This window comes from Miniopterus natalensis, chromosome 18 (genome assembly GCF_054644295.1).
Source record: "Miniopterus natalensis isolate mMinNat1 chromosome 18, mMinNat1.hap1, whole genome shotgun sequence".
Lineage (NCBI taxonomy): Eukaryota > Metazoa > Chordata > Mammalia > Chiroptera > Miniopteridae > Miniopterus > Miniopterus natalensis.
Genome location: NC_142098.1, coordinates 19,213,251 through 19,230,968, shown reverse-complemented (window position 1 = coordinate 19,230,968; position 17,718 = coordinate 19,213,251). Strand labels below are relative to the sequence as shown.

Sequence of the window (17,718 nt, the reverse complement as noted above, 5' to 3'; positions counted from 1 at the left end):
ATTTCTCATTTCACTAAAGCCCTCACCCCTCCCTTATGTCTACACCTGACCTACTGTTCTCATTTACATGACCTACCTAGTCTCTCTAGGTACTTAGGTTTTAGAACCCTGCCCTGAGCTACACTGTCTCCCAAATAGTAATTGAATCTCATCTGTTAAAATACAGGTGAGTAAATCCAGCCTCCCTAAAATGAACTCTCATCCCTTCGTTTGCATAGTGTGACCTAGGACTAGTTGGTTCTCGGGAAAATTTATAGTACATGCCTGCTATGGCTGTTTTGAGGGCAAAATGAGACACTAGACGAAAAGTGCATTCCCGGGTGTCTGGCACATGTAAACCCTAAATAAAATACAACCGTTAACTAACATAATGTTGCCTGTCCTGTTGAACATTTGGGTTATTTCCAATCTTTGGGAAGTAAAGTTTCTGAACGCATTACTTTTTCTTCTCCAATAACTGCCTAAGGTCAAGTTTCTAGGAAGGCAGAGAATGGATGAGTGGAACCGATACCTTCTACCTGTTCGTAGGAATACCAGTGAAGTACAGCAACCCGCCCGCCTCGCCTGGCAGCGGCTCCCCAGGTATGCACTTCAATACCGGCAGGGGGCGCCGCGCCCAGCCCGGCCTGGACGGACGCTAATGAGCCGGGCGGCCCCGCCCCCTGCCGGAAGTGGCAGTGGCGGGAGGCGGGGCCTGCGAGGTGGGCCCGGCTGCTGTGCGGGAGCCATGGCGGCTTCTGAGGCGGCGGCGGTGGGACCCGCGGCTGTGGCCTCGGGAGCCCCGGCCGGCCCGGCGGCCGCGAGGGGAGCCGCCGCCGCCTCTGGCCTGTGGGGGCCACCCGGACGGCTGAGGGGCAGCCGGCCTCGGCCCGCGGCGGCGAGGCAGCAGCCCGCGGGTCCGGCGCCGCCGGCCGGAGAGCTGATCCAGCCGTCGGTGAGCGAGCTGTCCCGAGCCGTGCGGACCAACATCCTGTGCACCGTGCGCGGCTGCGGCAAGATCCTGCCCAACAGCCCCGCGCTCAACATGCACCTGGTCAAAAGCCACCGCCTGCAGGTGAGCCCGCCGCCGGACGCCGCCTCCTCAGGCCTGGCGCCGACCGAGCGCCTCGCTCGGGGGCGTGGGCGCGGGTCCTGCCCCCAGGGCGGCGCGGGGTCCGGAGTGCGCTGAGGGAGTCGGCCCTCCGCCGGCCAGCGCCCGAGGGGCTTCCAAGAACCTAAAACTAGTCTGAGGGAGGAGGGCGTCCCGGCCGGGGAAGGTGGGAGCGAGGAAGCGGGAACTCGTGATAATAGGAAAACACTGTGTCATGCGGCTCCGCTGTCAGGCTCCGAGCGGCCGCCGCTGCCGGCCTCGCACCGCGCGCCCCGGGCGTTTACCTGGGCAGTTCTCCCTGCAACCTCGCGAGGCCGGGACCTGCCGTCTTCATTCCATTGATGAGAAGCAGGTTACGAAACCGGGGGAGTGCTGGTCTTTAAACCTGGTCTCCGGCTCTGAAGCCCGTGTCCTTCACCACGCCCACAATGCCTCCTCGGGCCTGGAAGCCCTGCCCTGCTGTTAAAGGGGAGCTGGCTGCAGATCAGGCCGCGCACCGGCGCCTAGGAGTTTCGGTGTCGATAAAATCAGCGCAGGAATGAGACCTAAGGGAGATTTCCCCAGTGAAGGCGGTATAATAATAGTCTGAACATCCCTTCCACCTTTTGTAAAATAGGGCGGTGATTTTCAACTTCTAATGCACATCTGAAAAACTTATTAAAAATCCAGATGTTCAGTCCCACCCAGACCTATTAAATCATAATTTCTCAGTCATTACAATAGGAGGTTTCCTTCCACCACTTAGAGAGCCTTTCTTTGCCAACAGTGACATAATTCAAAACCACAAGTCACTGAAAGCAGTTTTGTGAATGTGTAGCTTTTTTAAAAAGTTTTTCTAAAATATGTTTTTATTGGTTTCAGAGAGAGGACGGGAGAGAGAGAGAAACAAGGATGAGAAAGAAACATCTATTGGCTGCCTCATGCAGGCCCCTACCCAGGTAGGTGCCCCATCGGGAATCCAGTGGGCCACCGCCTGGTACATGGGATGACACTCAACCAACTGAGCCACGCAGGCCGGGCTGAATATGTAGCTTCTGACAGTCTGAACTGATGCAGGAGAAAGTTTCAGTTACCTAGTATATAGCATGTTCTGTCTATTCCCAGGTAAATCCTCCTTGGAAACTTCCTTAGAACCAGGCTTCTGATAAGAAGTAAACAGAAAGTCTGAAAGGGCAGATGTGTTGCCCATTAGGAGTAACCTTTTAGTAGGCACCAACTAAACAGAGATGCAACAACCTTCTCATAGGAAGATCAGGAGCCCCAAACAGGAAGTGTACATGGAGGTATGCTGAGGAAGACCCTGCAGGTGGGGTGTAATTCTCCTCAGAACAGTTTAGGGTTTCCTCCAGGACACAAGTGAAGTAACTCTGGAAATGGGCTTCTCTTTCATGCTAAATTTTAACTAAATCCTTCCTTTTCTTAACCGTATAACTTGACTGGTTGAATATATATTTGTAGGAATTCTGCAGCCTAATCCCTTGGTTCTCGAGCTCACGTACAATAGCCATCACCCACCTTCAATATCTTCCCCTCCCTGATAGACATCTAAGGCCAACATTACATCTCTGAGCACAAATGAAGCTGCCGGTCTAATGAGGACCGTCCTTGTGTTGGCCTGGATCATAGGTCGATGCTCAATTGTTGAGCCACACTGGTGGTGGGGCTAGGAAGCACTTTTTAACAGTTTATATTGTTCTTTTCTCTGGAATTGCTGACTGGAGCTCTACATCTCTCAAGACGTCATGAAGCATCTGTTAAGCATAAAGATAGCACTTACTCTTCAGGACTTTGGTAGTATGTATACAATAGGTTTATTTCTAATTCGTTCTTAAAATATGTAAAGTTCAGGAATTCTGAAGATACCAATACAGAAAATATAATAGGCCTAAGAAGGAGGATTATGTTTGAGGAAAAGACAAACTTTTACAGTCAGGTCTTTACTTGGACTTCAGCATTTCATAGTATCAGTATCCTCCCTTGCTTAGAACCTGTGTAAAGACATTTCTTCCAGTTCTAGTCATATTCATTTTTCAGATTTCTCTTTTCCGAAGACAGCATAGTGTACTCAAGATCCCTTTCTGAACTAAAAATGTTGAACAACAAAATAAAGGACTTTTCTGAGTTTCCTTCCTAGATTACTAGAGAGACCCGTTTTAGCAGGAATTAAAGAAATCTCACTGACAACCATCATTGGTTTTTTCTTGTCAAACAGGCTCACTTTCCTGATTGATTCTGCCTTTCTAACCATGGTACACAGCAGCCTCTGAGCATCTGCTGTCTTGGTGGAAGGAGAAGGGGTTCATTTTCTTTAATGAAAGTGGCCTATGTGACAAAATAGCCATATCTGTATGGCAGTACCCCAGTGTGGCAAGTCTATACCCTCATTCTGGATCCTGAATAGAGGCTCTTGAGTTTAAGCATTACTCTTGACACTTGATATTCTCAAAGTATTGGAAGGAAGAGACCTGGGGACAAGGGCTGACTGGGAGTTCCCTGTGGTTTTGAAAGCAGGCTGTGTTTAGACCAGAGATTCCACTGCCAGTCAAGTGTGCACCTGCTTTCTGCTCTGAAGCTACTCTGAGTATATCTGGTTGGCACGTTTGCATAATATTCAGTGGAAATTTTCCCTTTCATTCTCTTAGTTACAGCTACTTGCATAATTGTAATTTCTCTCTTGGTTTTTCTTTTTTTCTAATTATGATAATTTTTTATTCCCTTCCCCATTAGTTGTTGTGTGATTCTTATTCTATTCTAATCATAGAGATACCCTGCCCCTAACCAAATATTCCTTAACCTAAATGATTAGCAAACCCTCCTGAAGGATGATGGATAAGAGTGGGATTGTAGATAAAGGGAGCATGCTGCCTTTTGGTTTTATGTGGGTTCTTAAGATACATGTCTCTATTTCTATCCTATAAGGAAATCTGGAAATATCCTAGTTCAGCCTTGCCTATGGGGGAAATCTATGGAGAAATGAAAGCTGGTGATTTAGGGAAAGGAACAGTAGGAGTAAGTGGGCATTTCTGATGCCCACTTACTCGTACTTTTAGAAATTCTTTTACTCATTATGTTTGAAAGCAGTGAAAAGGACAGGAGGACCCTTAAAGAACCTCTTATCCGGCAACATTTATATTTTTAAAACATGGCTTAGAGGATTTTGTATTGTGTTCAGCCCAGGCGTTTGCTTTTAATGATTTGCCAAGAAGGTTTTTTAAAAGCAAAGGGAAGGAACAGTTCCAAGTTGCTCTATAGACCATATTGTACAAAGACTTCTAATTTTAAATTTACAATAAGAAGACAACAAAGTTTTCTCCTTGGATGCTTTCTGTGAAGGCAGTCAGGTGTTAGAGTAGCTATAATGCCTTTTTCTTTTCTTTTTTTTCAGTTTTTGCTATGATTATTACCATTCTTTCCTATTACCCTCTCCATTTGTTTCCTTCCTCTTGCTTTTCTCTTCTGTATGTTTACTTTTTCCCATCTTATTTTTTTATTGTTCCCCCTCACGAGTTCTTTTTCAAATTCTTTTACTTAAAATTTTTTTTAACATTTTATGAAATGTTTATTTTTATTTTAAAATATTTCATAAATAGGTACTCCAAAAAAGTACACAAAACATGAAGTATTTTGTGTACTTTTTTTTTTCAGTTATGTATGTACACAAAAAATAAAGTACAGCCCTGGTCAATGTGGCTCAGTGGTTAGAGCGTTGACCTGTGCACTGAAGGGTCACAGGTTTGATTCCTGGTCAAGGGCACGAACCTGGGTTGCAGTTCAATCCTGGCCCCAGTTGGGAGGTACTGAGGGAGATAATCAATCGATGTGTCTCTCTCACATCAATCTCTCTCGCTCTTTCTTCTCTCTTCCATCCCCCACCCCTTTGCACTTACTGTCTCAGAACAAGAATGGAAAGAAGGCCCAGAAACTAGGGTGGAGAGGTGGTGATGTCAAGGTGATGACCCTCAGAAACCTGGAAAGTGAACAGTGTCAGGTTGTTGCCATGCCTGTAAATAACAGCAATAGGGAGATTGTTGATGTCTAATATAGCTGTCTTTAGTGTCCTGGTGCATGATACAGTTTTGGCCTTGGTGGCCACTTGAACATATTCAGTATAATGCCACAAGTTTTTATTGAACATTTACTGTTTAAAACATTTCCAGATGCAACAGAAAATACAAATATATTCCTTTCCTTTAAAAGGTTTGGGGAATTTTAAGTAGTTCCATTAGATATAAGAGAAATGACAGAAGAACGTGGTAGTTTGAAGCTATATGATAAGGGACTAGAATGTCCCAGGCTAAAGAAATTTGGACCTGGGTACTATTGGGATGCTGTTGAAAATGTTTAAGTGAGGTAATAACATGATGATAGCTATACTTTACAAAGATAAATCTGACAAATTTAAATGAAAAAGAGATTGAAGACCTAGAAATTAGTTAAGAGGTTGATGACACAGTTCAGAGTCAGAAGAACTTGAAAAATGATGGTAGCAGTGAGAAAGGCAAGGCAAGAAGGTAATAGAAATTTAAAAAGAAGACATGCCAAAACTTGGAGTCAACCAAGATGTCCTTCAGTAGGTGAATGGATATATTGTAGTACATCCAGACAATGGAATATTTTTCAGCACTAAAAATAAGTGAGCTGTCAAGCCATGAAAACACATGGAGGAAGTTTAGATGCGTATTACCAAGTAAAAGACAATCAGGAAAGGCTGCATGCTGCGTGATTCCAACTATATGACACATTTTAGAAAAGGCAAATCTTTGGAGACAGTATAAAGATTAATGGTTACCAGGGTTTAAGGAAAAGGGTGTTATGAATAAGCAGACACAGCCTTGGCCGGTTTTGCTCAGGGGTTAGAGCGTTGGCTTGTGGACTGAAGAGTTCTGGGTTCGATTCTGGCCAAGGGCACCTACCTTGGTTGCAGGCTCGATCCCCTGCCCCTGTCAGAGTATGTGTAGGAGGCAACCAATCAATGTGTGTCTCTCACTTTGATGTCTCTCTCTCTCTGTCTCTCTCACTCCCTCCCCCTCCCCCTCTTTCCCTCTCCCCCTCCCTTCCTCCCTCCCACCCTTCCACTCTCTGAAAAGCAATGGAAAAAATATCCTTAGATGAGGATTAAAATTTTTAAAAATGAGCAGACACAGGATTTTTAGGGCAGTGAAAGTATTTTGTATGATACTATAATGTGGGTACATGTCATTATATATTTGTCAAAACCTATAGAATGTACAGCACCAAGAGTGAACTATAATATAAACTATGGATTTTGGGTGATAGTGATGCGCCAGTAAAGGTTCATCAGTTGTAACAAATGTATCACTCTAGTAGTTGTTAGTGGAACAGGCTGTACTGTTTGGGGACGGGGTATATGGGAACTCTGTACTTTTCACCCAATTTTGCTGTGAACCTAAAACTTCCCCCCAAAATAATAAAGTTTATTAATATTTTAAAAGTGAACAGGTATATGAGAACATGATAGGGAGTCTGAAACAGGATAATAAAAAGATTTCTAAGTAGAATTGAGGATGTACTAGAAGTGAGCATGAATTTTGTAGTGCCCCTGTAGGAAGAGTTTCATGGAACCGTTGACAGCGTAGAACATAGAAGGGGGCCATCTCCCTGGCGTATAACTAAGAAGAATTTGATAATGCTCAAGTGAAGGAAGGATTTTAGAGTCTTTCTTAATATTCTCCCCACATTTCATTTTCTCTCACTGATAACAGTAGATAGAAAATATAGAAGTTAATTAAACTTACTTCATTAAAAAGCACTGGATGAGTTGGTGAATGGGATGAGTTTGGTAATGAGAGACAGTGTCAGTTGTTAACGCCAGCAGATGCCAGTTTAACAAACATTTCAGAAGGCTTTTATTTTTTTAATCCTCACCTGAGGATATTTTTTCCATTGCTTTTTCAGAGAGAGTGGAAGGGACAGAGGGAGAGAGAGAAACATCAATATGACAGAGACACATTGATTGGTTGTTTCCCGCATGAGCCCCAACCGGGGCTGGGGATTGAGCCTGCAACTGATGTATGTGTCCCCTTGGCCAGAATTGAACCTGGGACCCTTCAGTCCAAGGACCAACACTCTGACCACTAAGCCAAACTGGCTAGGGCTCAGTAGGCTTTTAAAAGGACAGTATTTAAGTTAAAGCACTAGTTTAAATTAGCTTATTGGCATTAAGTTGGTTGGCAAAAAGCAGTAAAAGAAACAAAACTCTCTGCAGCAAATATCTAATAGCTATAATAATTAATTGAATAATTATGTAATAAGCATTTTTCTAAGCCCTGTACATTAACTAAATCCTCACAACAACCCTACAGCCCTGAAGTAGGTTCTGTTATTATACCTACTTTGCAGGTAAAGAAACCAAAACAGTTAATTTTTTCAAGGTTGCAGGAAAGTGGCAAGGTAGAAAATTCAAACTCTGGCAGTTCATATTCTAGAGCCCATGGGTTTAACCACTACACCAGTGGTTTGTCGTCTTCCTTTTTTTCTTGACTCCTGCAAGCCCCCTACTGGGGATGGAGCCAGAAACCTGTACATGTGCCCTGACTGGAATCTAACTGTGACTTCCTGGTTCATGGGTTGATGCCTAACCACTGAGTCATGGCAGCCCGGCATATCAGTGGTTCTTAAGCTAAGGCTATTCATTAGGATCATCTGGGGAGATTTTAAGATCAAATATAGATCCCCAATCCCCAACCAAATCTAATTATATCAGAATAACCTGAAGTTGGGACCAGGCATGAGTGTTTTTTTAAGTGCCTCAAGTGATTGACTTTTTACAGGCCAGGGTTGAGACCACTGCTCTACACTGGACTGCCTTTCTAAAAATGCTTTGCTTTTAGCATGCAATTGCTCTCTTCTTTAAGCATGAAGGCAATACCAAGAGGTATATAAAATAGTTTATGCTCCTAAGAAATTTAGTTGGGAAGACTAGAACTCTAGAAGAAAATGATAGTATTTAAGATAGCTTAAGTTAGTTACTATCTTGGAATTCATTCAAGGACTAGATCTTTAGATCTGGGTGGTGAGCAGAACAAGGAAGTGCTGTGTATTGAGAATGTGATCTGGGCTAGGCACTATGCTAATCCAATTCAAGATAATCCTGAGAATTAACTATTTTGTTCTAGAAATGAGTAAACTGGCTCAGAGAGGTTAGAGACCCTGTCCACGGCCATACCACAAATCCATAGTAGAAATGGCTTACAGCCACAGCGCTGTTTCCACCATTGCATTTTGCCTGAAGGGAGACAGGAGGATGTGGGACAAACTAGGCTTTTTAAAGGACAGTCTTCCAAGAATGCATATAGAAGGTGGAATTGGAAGTGGGAAGAATGTTAGGCTGAGTAGGGTAGTGTATGAAAAGGGAACAGCAAGATACAGTTATAATGATAGACTGAAGGCATAGTGAGTTGGGATTTATTTTACATACCTTTTTTTTAAAGAGCATTAGGTGAGCCCTGGCCGGTGTGGCTCAGTTGGTTGGAGCTTCATCCCGTGCACCAAAGGGTCATGAGTTCAATTCCCAGTCAGGGCACATGCCCAGGTTTCAGGTTCAGTCCCCAGTTGGGACTCTTGCAAGAGGCAATAAATTGATGTTCATCTCTCCCTCTCTCTCTCTAAAATCAGTGGAAATATATCCTCAGATGAGGAGTAAAAAAAAAAAAGAGCATTAGGTGATATATACATATAATTTTTTGGAATGTCAAATTTGTTATAACATTAGAATAGGAAGTAAAATTATTTAGGAGACCATTTAAATATTCCAGATGCTTATGAATATCTAGATAGTGTACTGCAGTAGGATTATAAAAGGACCTGTGTGGAAGACATAGAGGAATAACTGACTGAATATAATATCATTAAAAGGTAAATTATGTTGTTTAAAACAAGAATGGCTTCTTCTCCCCTCTAAATGAATGGACTCAGATGCAACAAGATCAACATGTTCTGCTTGAGATCCAGTGAGAAAGCAAAGGGACAGAGTCCTAGCCAGGCAGTTATTAATTTCTCCCTTCTTTGGTACACACTGAAGGGAAAGAAGGAGGTAGGTATGTTCCAGAAGTAATGAATCCTTTCTCATCAGAACACTAGAGGACCAGAACATCTAAGGTGCTGCATGCAGTAGCAGCTGAGGCCTGAGCACATGTCCTATTGTTTCCAGTAACCTGTAGAGAGGTCCAACACTTTCTTTTAGGGCCACCTGGAAGGAAATTAGACAAGAATTATACTGCAGGTAATCAGGGGTCTCACACCTAAGGTATGTCAACAAACTGTGTCATCAAGGGCAACAAGAAAGAGCGCTTCAAGCTAAATTAACTTACCAGTTACAGTGGAACATCGGTTCTTGAACTTAACTCGTTCCCAAAGGCTGTTCGAGAAGCTATTTGTTTGAAAACCGAATCATGTTTTCCCATTAGCAAATGTTCTCATCACAATTTCCTGAGATGTTAACAACTTGAGGTTTAGCAATAAACTGACTCATACTCTTGCATTCTCTCCTTTGTTTCTCACCTGAGAGACCCATGACTGATCTAACAGGTATCAGTATGAAAGGGTTGTTCTAAAACTAAGACATCTTTTTCATGAACAACTTGGTCAAGAACCGAATTGTTCGAGATGGGAGACATTCGAGAACTGGAAAACTAGTTTTGAAAACTCCTAGCCAAAAAGTCAATCACATACAAGATTATTTACGAGTTAATATATATAAAGTGCTTAGAACAGTGCCTGACAGAGTAGTAAAAGCTATGTTAGTACTGGCCATTATAATAATTATTCAATTTCAAACATAGCATGCTATATAAAAGTTGTACCAACTAGCTTTAGCTACTTTCGGGGCAGTGTGATAATCAGAGAAAGTCACAGTATTATTTATCTGGAAGGCCGACACCAGTCGATGGAGGTTTTTACAGGAGTTCATACTAAGGCACTGGGTGTGGGATAAAAGGGAAAGGAAGGGAAGACTTAAGGATAATACAGAAATCTTGAGCCTGATAAACTGTAAATATACGACTTGCAAATAGAGAAGGTGGCTTTAAGGTGTTAACTAAACTTACAGAAAAAAAAATTTATGAGTTTTTTAAGAGTTTATGTGCCCCAAACAGAAGACATGCCTGGAAGCAAAATCTCAACAGTGAGAAAAATGCTTCCCAGAATGACAGTTTTCAGTTTCTTTTAAACATTTGGAATAAAGAAGGGAAGTGAAAAAGATTACATGAAAATGGGAAAAAGCAAGGCAGGGAAATCTTTATGATAGGATTACAGGATAGTTGAAATGCTTTCTTGAGATTACATATCTGAGGGATGAAAAAGGTATTTCAAAGGTATGTTAACCTAGATACACAAAAACCATGGACAGGGCTTGCTTAAGGCAAAGGTAAACTTTCACTAGGTAAGTTATAAACCTGAAGCATGACTACCCATCCTGATCTTCCTAGTTAGGAATTTATGATCAGACCACCTTGTGAAGTTACTGTTAGTTAGATTTATTACAGAGCCCCTTTTCGTCCACACAGGGAAGAAATTGTAGGTTTAGAATGGATAGAATTTTAAGCAACGTAGTTTGAGCTATAGTTTATATACCATAAAATTTACCCATTTTAAGTGAATAAGCAATTATTTTAGTATTGTGCAACCATTACCACAATTCAATTTTAGAATATTTTCATCTCCCAAATAAGATCCCTTGTTCCCATCTTTAGTCATCACTTATTTTTACTCCCAGCCTGTTGTATTGATTTTTTTGAAAATAATTATTTAAAGTAATTTTTCTTTTTCAGGATGGCATAGTAAATCCAACAATAAGAAAAGATTTGAAAACCGTACCGAAATTCTACTGTTGTCCAATTGAAGGATGTCCTAGAGGCCCTGATAGGCCATTTTCTCAATTTTCTCTTGTAAAACAGGTATTTTACTTATCTTAAATATACTTCTCTGAGGATGAACTGCAAATGGTATAAGCCTAGTGTGCATTCTAATTACTTACCAAATATAACTAGAGAATTGAACAGAAAGTTGCTTGTAAGGATAGCCATCCAAGAGTCTCCAAGAAGCCCGGAAGTGGATTCAGAGAGAAAGGGAAAACGACCAATTCAAAGAATGAGAACGTGTGTACTTCATTTCTCTTGTGTAAATCTGTATGCCTCCAAGGCCAGACAAGCAAAGGCACAAAGGAAAAGTTCTCTCAAAGGATTAAGAAACTGCAGAATTTCACAAGCAGCTATCTTAGGAGGGAGGGGCCCAACAACTGGGGAAAGGGATGATTCAGGACTAGAAATTGGCAGTTGAAATACATCCCTGAGTATTTGCTGGAGGGGGTCCTATGGAAAGCATTGCAAAGACTTTTTCTTCTGTCTGCAGCACTTATTTATAGATCAGAACCTAAAGGCTGGGTACTATGGATTGTTTCCAAAACTGTCTCCACACTTTTCACAAAGCAGAAGTGATAGGGAAAAGAGGCTTATGCTAAACTGCCTGCTTTTACATTCTTTTGATTTGGACTGCTCTGTTTTATCATGTAAAATCATTGTTAATTTGGGTATGTTGATGATTTTTTAAAATGTCTTGAGCAGTTGCAGTTTTTCATTCTGGTCCCTTTGTGTTCTTCCTAGCACTTTATGAAAATGCACGCCGAAAAGAAGCATAAATGTAGTAAGTGCAGCAATTCATATGGCACTGAATGGGACTTGAAAAGACACGCAGAGGATTGTGGGAAGACCTTCCAGTGCACATGTGGCTGTCCCTATGCCAGTAGAACTGCATTACAGTCCCACATCTACCGAACTGGCCATGAGATCCCTGCAGAGCACAGGTAAAGGGTGGCTCAGAAGTCAATAGCTGTGGGAAGGATTTCAAATGCAACTTCCTGGAAAGTCATTAGTGTAGAAAGAAAGGAGGAATAAAGGAGAAAAGAGGAAACGTGGAAGAAGGGGTCTTTCAGAAATGGCAGCAGTACTAGCAAAGGAGCCGTGTCTGCTTGACCCAGTTGTTCTTCCTTATTGTTTCTGCCAACTCCTTTTAAGGGTTTCATATGAAAATATATTTCATTTTATTTATTTTATTATTATTATTATTTTTAATCCTCACCGAAGATATGTTCATTGATTCCAAAGAGAGTAAGGGAGAGAGAGAAACATCAATTGGTTGCCTCCCATACACGCCTCAATTGGGGATCAAACCCAGCAACCTAGGTATGTGCCCTGACTAGGAATCAAACCCACAACATTTTGGTGTACAGGAGGATGCTCCAACCAACTGAGCCACCCAGCCAGGGCTGTACTTCATTTTAAAGGTAAAATTTGTATTTGGGGTACTAGCAGCTTCCTACTTTAGAAATGATAAAATTTGCATTATATAATGTTAGTTTTCTTATGCTTACAAATCTGAGTTGAGTTCTAATACTTAGAGCTGCTCCCCCCCCCCCCCCCCCCAAGAAAAGGTATGCTTCCTCCTTCCCTCTGTGCATGTTTCTGAACTCCTGCCTGCCATAGAGTGGGCTGAGTTCTCAAAGAGCTGCAAAAGAAGGGATTTCTCTTCACTGGGTTGAATCTGACCTCTTTTTACTCTGTCATTGTTTTCAGGGATCCACCTGTTAAGAAGAGGAAAATGGAAAACTGCCTGCACAACCAGAAGTTGTCCAATAAGCCCATTGAATCATTGAACAACCAACCAATCCCAAGACCAGACACTCAAGAATTAGAAACTTCAGAAATAAAGCTAGCCACTTCATTTGAGGACTCTTGCGGTTCTAATACCAGAAAGCAGACTCTTACAACAGCTTCAAAATATCCTCAGAAGTTGCTTTTACCAAAGCCCAGAGTGGCTTTGGTTAAACTACCTGTTATGCAGTTTTCTCCTATGCCTGTCTTTGTGCCTACAGCTGACTGCTCGGCCCAGCCTGTGGTGTTAGGTGTCGATCATCAGGGCTCTGCCCCCAGTGCTGTGCACTTACTGCCTTTGTCAGTAGGAACTCTGATCCTTGGCCTTGATTCAGAGGCCTGCTCTCTTAAGGAGAGCCTCCCTCTTTCAAAAATTGTAAATCCTGTTGCTGTTGAGCCAATTAGTACAGGTGTTCAAGTGAACTTGGGTAAAAGTCCGTCTAATGCTATGCAAGAACTAGGGAGCACATGTCAAAAGAACGGTATTTCTTCGATCAATGTACAGACAGATCTGTCTTATGCCTCGCAACACTTTATACCTTCTACACAGTGGTTCAGCCCTGATTCCTCTGTATCGTCTTGTTCTCAAACTGATCTGACTTTTGGTTCTCAAGTTTCCCTTCCCATTAGTGTTCATACTCAAACCTTTTTGTCCAGTTCTAAGGTAACTTCATCTATAGCTGCTCAGACTGATGCATTTTTAGATGCCTCTTTCCAGTCAGGTGGGATCTCCAGAGAAACTCAAACCAATGGAATGCGAAGTCCGACGGATGACCGAGTACAAATGGACCAAGCTGTAATGTGTGGAGACATTTTTGAGAGTGTCCATTCATCATACGGTGTTTCTACAGACAATATTATAAGCAGCACCTTAGTAGGAGAGACTGTCACTCATGGTTTGTTACCTCAGAACCACCCTAAGACTTTAAGTCAAGATATTGAGAAATCTGCACCAGTTATAAATTTCAGTGCACAGAACAGTATGCTTCCTTCACAGAACATGATAGATAATCAGACCCAAACTATAGATTTATTAAGTGATTTAGAAAACATCTTGTCAAGTAACCTGCCTGGTCAGACACTGGACAATCGTAGTCTTCTGTCTGACACAAGTGCTGGACCTGACACCCAGCTCCCATCTGGCCCAACCCAGAATCCTTCAATTGATTTTGATATCGAAGAGTTCTTTTCGGCCTCAAATATCCAGACTCAAACTGAGGAGAGTGAGCTCAGCACCATAACCACTGAGCCAGTCTTAGAATCACTGGACATAGAGACCCAAACTGACTTCTTGCTTGCAGACTCTTCTCCCCAGCCCTACAGTTATAGGGGGAATTCTAATTTCTTAGGCCTTGAAATGTTTGACACACAGACACAGACAGACTTAAACTTCTTTTTAGACAGTAATCCTCATCTGCCTCTGGGAAGTATTCTGAAACACTCCAGCTTTTCCATGAGTACTGATTCATCTGACACAGAGACCCAAACTGAATGCATCTCCACTGCTAAAAACATATCTGCTCTGGAAAGCAAGGTTCAGTTGAACAGTACAGAAACACAGACCATGCATTCTGGCTTCGAAACCCTGGGGAGTTTGTTCTTCACCAGCAATGAAACTCAGACAGCAATGGACGACTTTCTTCTTGCCGATTTGGCCTGGAACACAATGGAATCTCAGTTCAGCTCTGTAGAAACCCAGACGTGTGCAGAACCACACACGGTCTCCAAATTCTAAAAGGAGTCACATGGTGTGGGACGGCATTTACAATTGCCTTCTAGATTTAGAAATGAAGAGTGAAAACAACAGTATTAACTCTGTTGAATGTAGTTAATATGCAGTTGCTTCAATTCTTTGAGGTTCTTTGCCTTTTGTACTTGTAAAACATGAAATTTGTGTATAAATGTGAGTGTATTATAAAGTGAAAATGTTGATCTAAAAAGTATTATATTGTGTTGCCTACATTTGCCCTTCCACAGCTAGTCTTCCCATCTTTTAAAAAAAAGGGGGGGAATCTCACACCTTTTAAACCCATCTATCCATTTAGCTGAAGCCAAGCTTACCAAGTACTAGGGTACAGACTTTTCAAATCTCCAAAATATTTTAGTCCAAGTGTGACTTACTTAAATTGCACCTAAAATATTTTTGACAGTTCTTGTTAGAAATTCCTGTTCCCTGATAGTAACACCTAAAGAATTCAATGCTGCGCCATCAGATTAAAATGCCGGTGCTTAGATGGTTTGAGACTCCTGCTGCCTGCAGCTTCACCTGCTTTGACATCTTACTGTCTTCTGACTTGCAGACACAAGTGAAAACTACATCTGTCTTTAGCTTTCCAGACAGTTTTCATGTAGTCATTGCCATCTCTCCCTTTACGTGAAGTATTATTGATACCAATGTAAGTGTACAGTACTTTCCTTACAAGAAATGTGTTGTAAAATTACTGCTTAAAGTAGTAGTGGCAAGCAATTAGTGTAAATAGTGATCCTTCTAGCCTGAATAACTGTCATTCCAATGGGTTGTGGAACCATGCCTATTAGCTCATACCGAGTGTGCCCTATAAACACCCTCTCCTATTTTCTAGAGTAGGCCAGGGTGGTGCTCCAAGGCTGTTTGTCAAAGTACACAGGCTGGATCTGAGTTTTGTCACTAAATGTTTAAAAAACAAACCTGGAAAGGGAAAGGGACATCCCCTCTTACATTTCAATGCATTGCATTAGCTTGAAAGAGAAGAGTGCAGTGAACAATTATTTTAAAGTGAGTCTTTTCACCCACCTCTCATCTTTTCCTTGAATAAGGAAAGACATTAGTCTAATAAGGATATTATTTGTGCCTTGAGGATAGCAATTATAGAATAGGTCCAGCTTCTGCATTTTGTTGCTTAATTTTTTTAGAAAGGATAATACCAACCAGTCTTCTTCAAAGAAACAGGTGAAGACCAATTGCTTCAATAATCAAGGACATGTATGTTTTGAGGTGGGAGCATGGTCAAAGGTGCTTGGGGGGCGGGGTGTCTGTATTTAAGAGATCCTGAATTCTTGATTGTTGGCAAACTTTCAAGCAAGTAAAAATCAGTGTAGTCTGTAGGTTTTTGAACTTCACACACACCAAAAAAATGCTCTGTTCCTTCCATGGCATATGCTTGTGCCACTCAAGGCTAAATCCTCAAAATATAAGGAGGGGACTAATCATTAAATTGTGTTGCTAATCCCTATTTCATAGAATTATTGTTCATAATGGATAAATAACACATCCCAGGCAGATGAGCTCTACCTGGTAGATAAAAGTTTGCTTTGGTCACAGTTGCCAATGAATATGGATTTCAAAACAAACATAAGCCTTAACTTAGGATTTCATTATGTTTTAGAATCATCACTGCCTTAATGTTCAAACACCTATTTAAATCCTCCTGGTAGAGGAGAAATGCATGTTTGTTTATGGCTTTTTGTAAATATAAATGCAGTGATCTATGGCTTTAAATTTTTTTTGTTTCTGTGGCTTTAAATTTTTTTTGTTTCTGTGGCAGTATTTGTTATTCCAGACAATAGAGTTATTTACAGAAAGTGGAGCATGTAATAGTTCTTCATGTACAAGTAAGTGCTGTTTCCCCCAAAACCTTAGTTACCTGAATTGTTCTAAGATTATTTGTAAAAACTGAAATTCGGTGATTAAAGAGATGTAAGAATTCTCCCATTTTTTTGTGAATTCTTTGACCTACTCATAATGTAACTTATGTTGTTGCCTTAATTTTTCACAAACTCATTATCTTCTAAAAGTCACATGATGAAATGATTGTGCCTAGTTATTTTCATTATTGTTTTTTACCTCTGGTCATAAAAACATATTAACAGTTTTCCTAATAGAAAATGAAAAGATACCCCATTACCAAAGTTTCTATTTTTATGTAAATTTTTTATTTTGATAAAAACTATACACCTTACAATATAAGTTTTTGGAAAATATATTCAAAAGAAAATTAATGCATTTGCCAATTATACAATGGAATGGCTTTTTGTAAATAATGTGGTTCTGGCTTAAGAGGAAAAAAGGAGTTAAATATGAGTTCTTTGTTTGGTCACTAATTTGCAGAAAAACCAAATCACTGCTTCTGATTTTCTTAACATAAAGGAAAAATAAAGGTAGAAAAATTTTGTAGGCTTACTTGAAAGATACCATGTAAAGTTTGAAGCTACTTTTTTTTTTTAATTGATTTCAGAAAGAGGAAGGGTGAAGGAGAGAGAAACATCAATGAGAGAGAAACGTCGATCAGCTGACTCCTGCAAGTCCCCTACTGGGGATGGAGCCCACTACCCGGGCACATGCCCTGACTGGGAATCAAACCAGCGACTTCCTGGTGCATGGGACTACACTCAACCAACTGAGCCACACCAGCCGGGCTGAAGGTACTTTTGATGGAAAGAAAATGTATCAGTGTCAACCTCGTTGTGCAGTTGTATTGTTTTACTTATAGTGGCAAATGACATGTTGATATTTACATATAACCCTTCATGGCCTTAATTTTAGAATGTCTATCTTAATTCCAGTACAAACATGCTCATCAAAACCTGCCACCTAATATTGACTCCAAAGAGTATTACTATCTAGTATATTTAGATCAGTGCTTCTCAAACTTGTCCTCGAATGCTCTTGTAATTTGGCGGGGGGTGGGGGTGGGGGGTGATTAGGGATGAAGCTTTTGAAGTCTCACGTATTATGCAGTCTTTTTTTCCTTATATTTCACAATATGTGTGTGTGTGTGTGTGTGTGTGTGTATTCTCATCTGAAATGTATTAAAGTACCACTGATTAGATTTAACCCTAGGAAAGGAAATGTCAATCTTTTGGTTTATACATACTCCCAACATCTAAAACACTTTGTTAAGTGATATGAATTTTAATCCAGCTTCTTCAGCAAGATGTTGACTAGTATAATATTCTTATGGCCAAGAAGGCAGTCTGCTAAAT

General features: G+C 41.2%; 1 protein-coding gene across 1 annotated transcript; it reads left to right on the top strand.

The window, feature by feature from the left end:
• Positions 1-727: 727 nt before the first annotated feature.
• On the top strand, positions 728-16,447 carry ATMIN (ATM interactor). The gene is made up of 4 exons (XM_087827112.1): positions 728-1,054; positions 10,879-11,004; positions 11,710-11,909; positions 12,679-16,447. The coding sequence occupies exons 1-4, from the start codon at positions 728-730 to the stop codon at positions 14,489-14,491; spliced, it is 2,466 nt and encodes an 821-aa protein (XP_087683238.1). The 3' UTR covers positions 14,492-16,447.
• Positions 16,448-17,718: the final 1,271 nt, after the last annotated feature.

Excerpts from the sequence above, each read along its gene's own strand:
- ATMIN (XM_087827112.1), top strand. The coding sequence starts at position 728 with ATGGCGGCTTCTGAGGCGGCGGCGGTGGGACCCGCGGCTGTGGCCTCG. Across the intron at positions 11,005-11,709 it reads AATTTTCTCTTGTAAAACAG|CACTTTATGAAAATGCACGC; the intron begins GTATTTTACTTA and ends TGTTCTTCCTAG. Across the intron at positions 11,910-12,678 it reads GAGATCCCTGCAGAGCACAG|GGATCCACCTGTTAAGAAGA; the intron begins GTAAAGGGTGGC and ends CATTGTTTTCAG.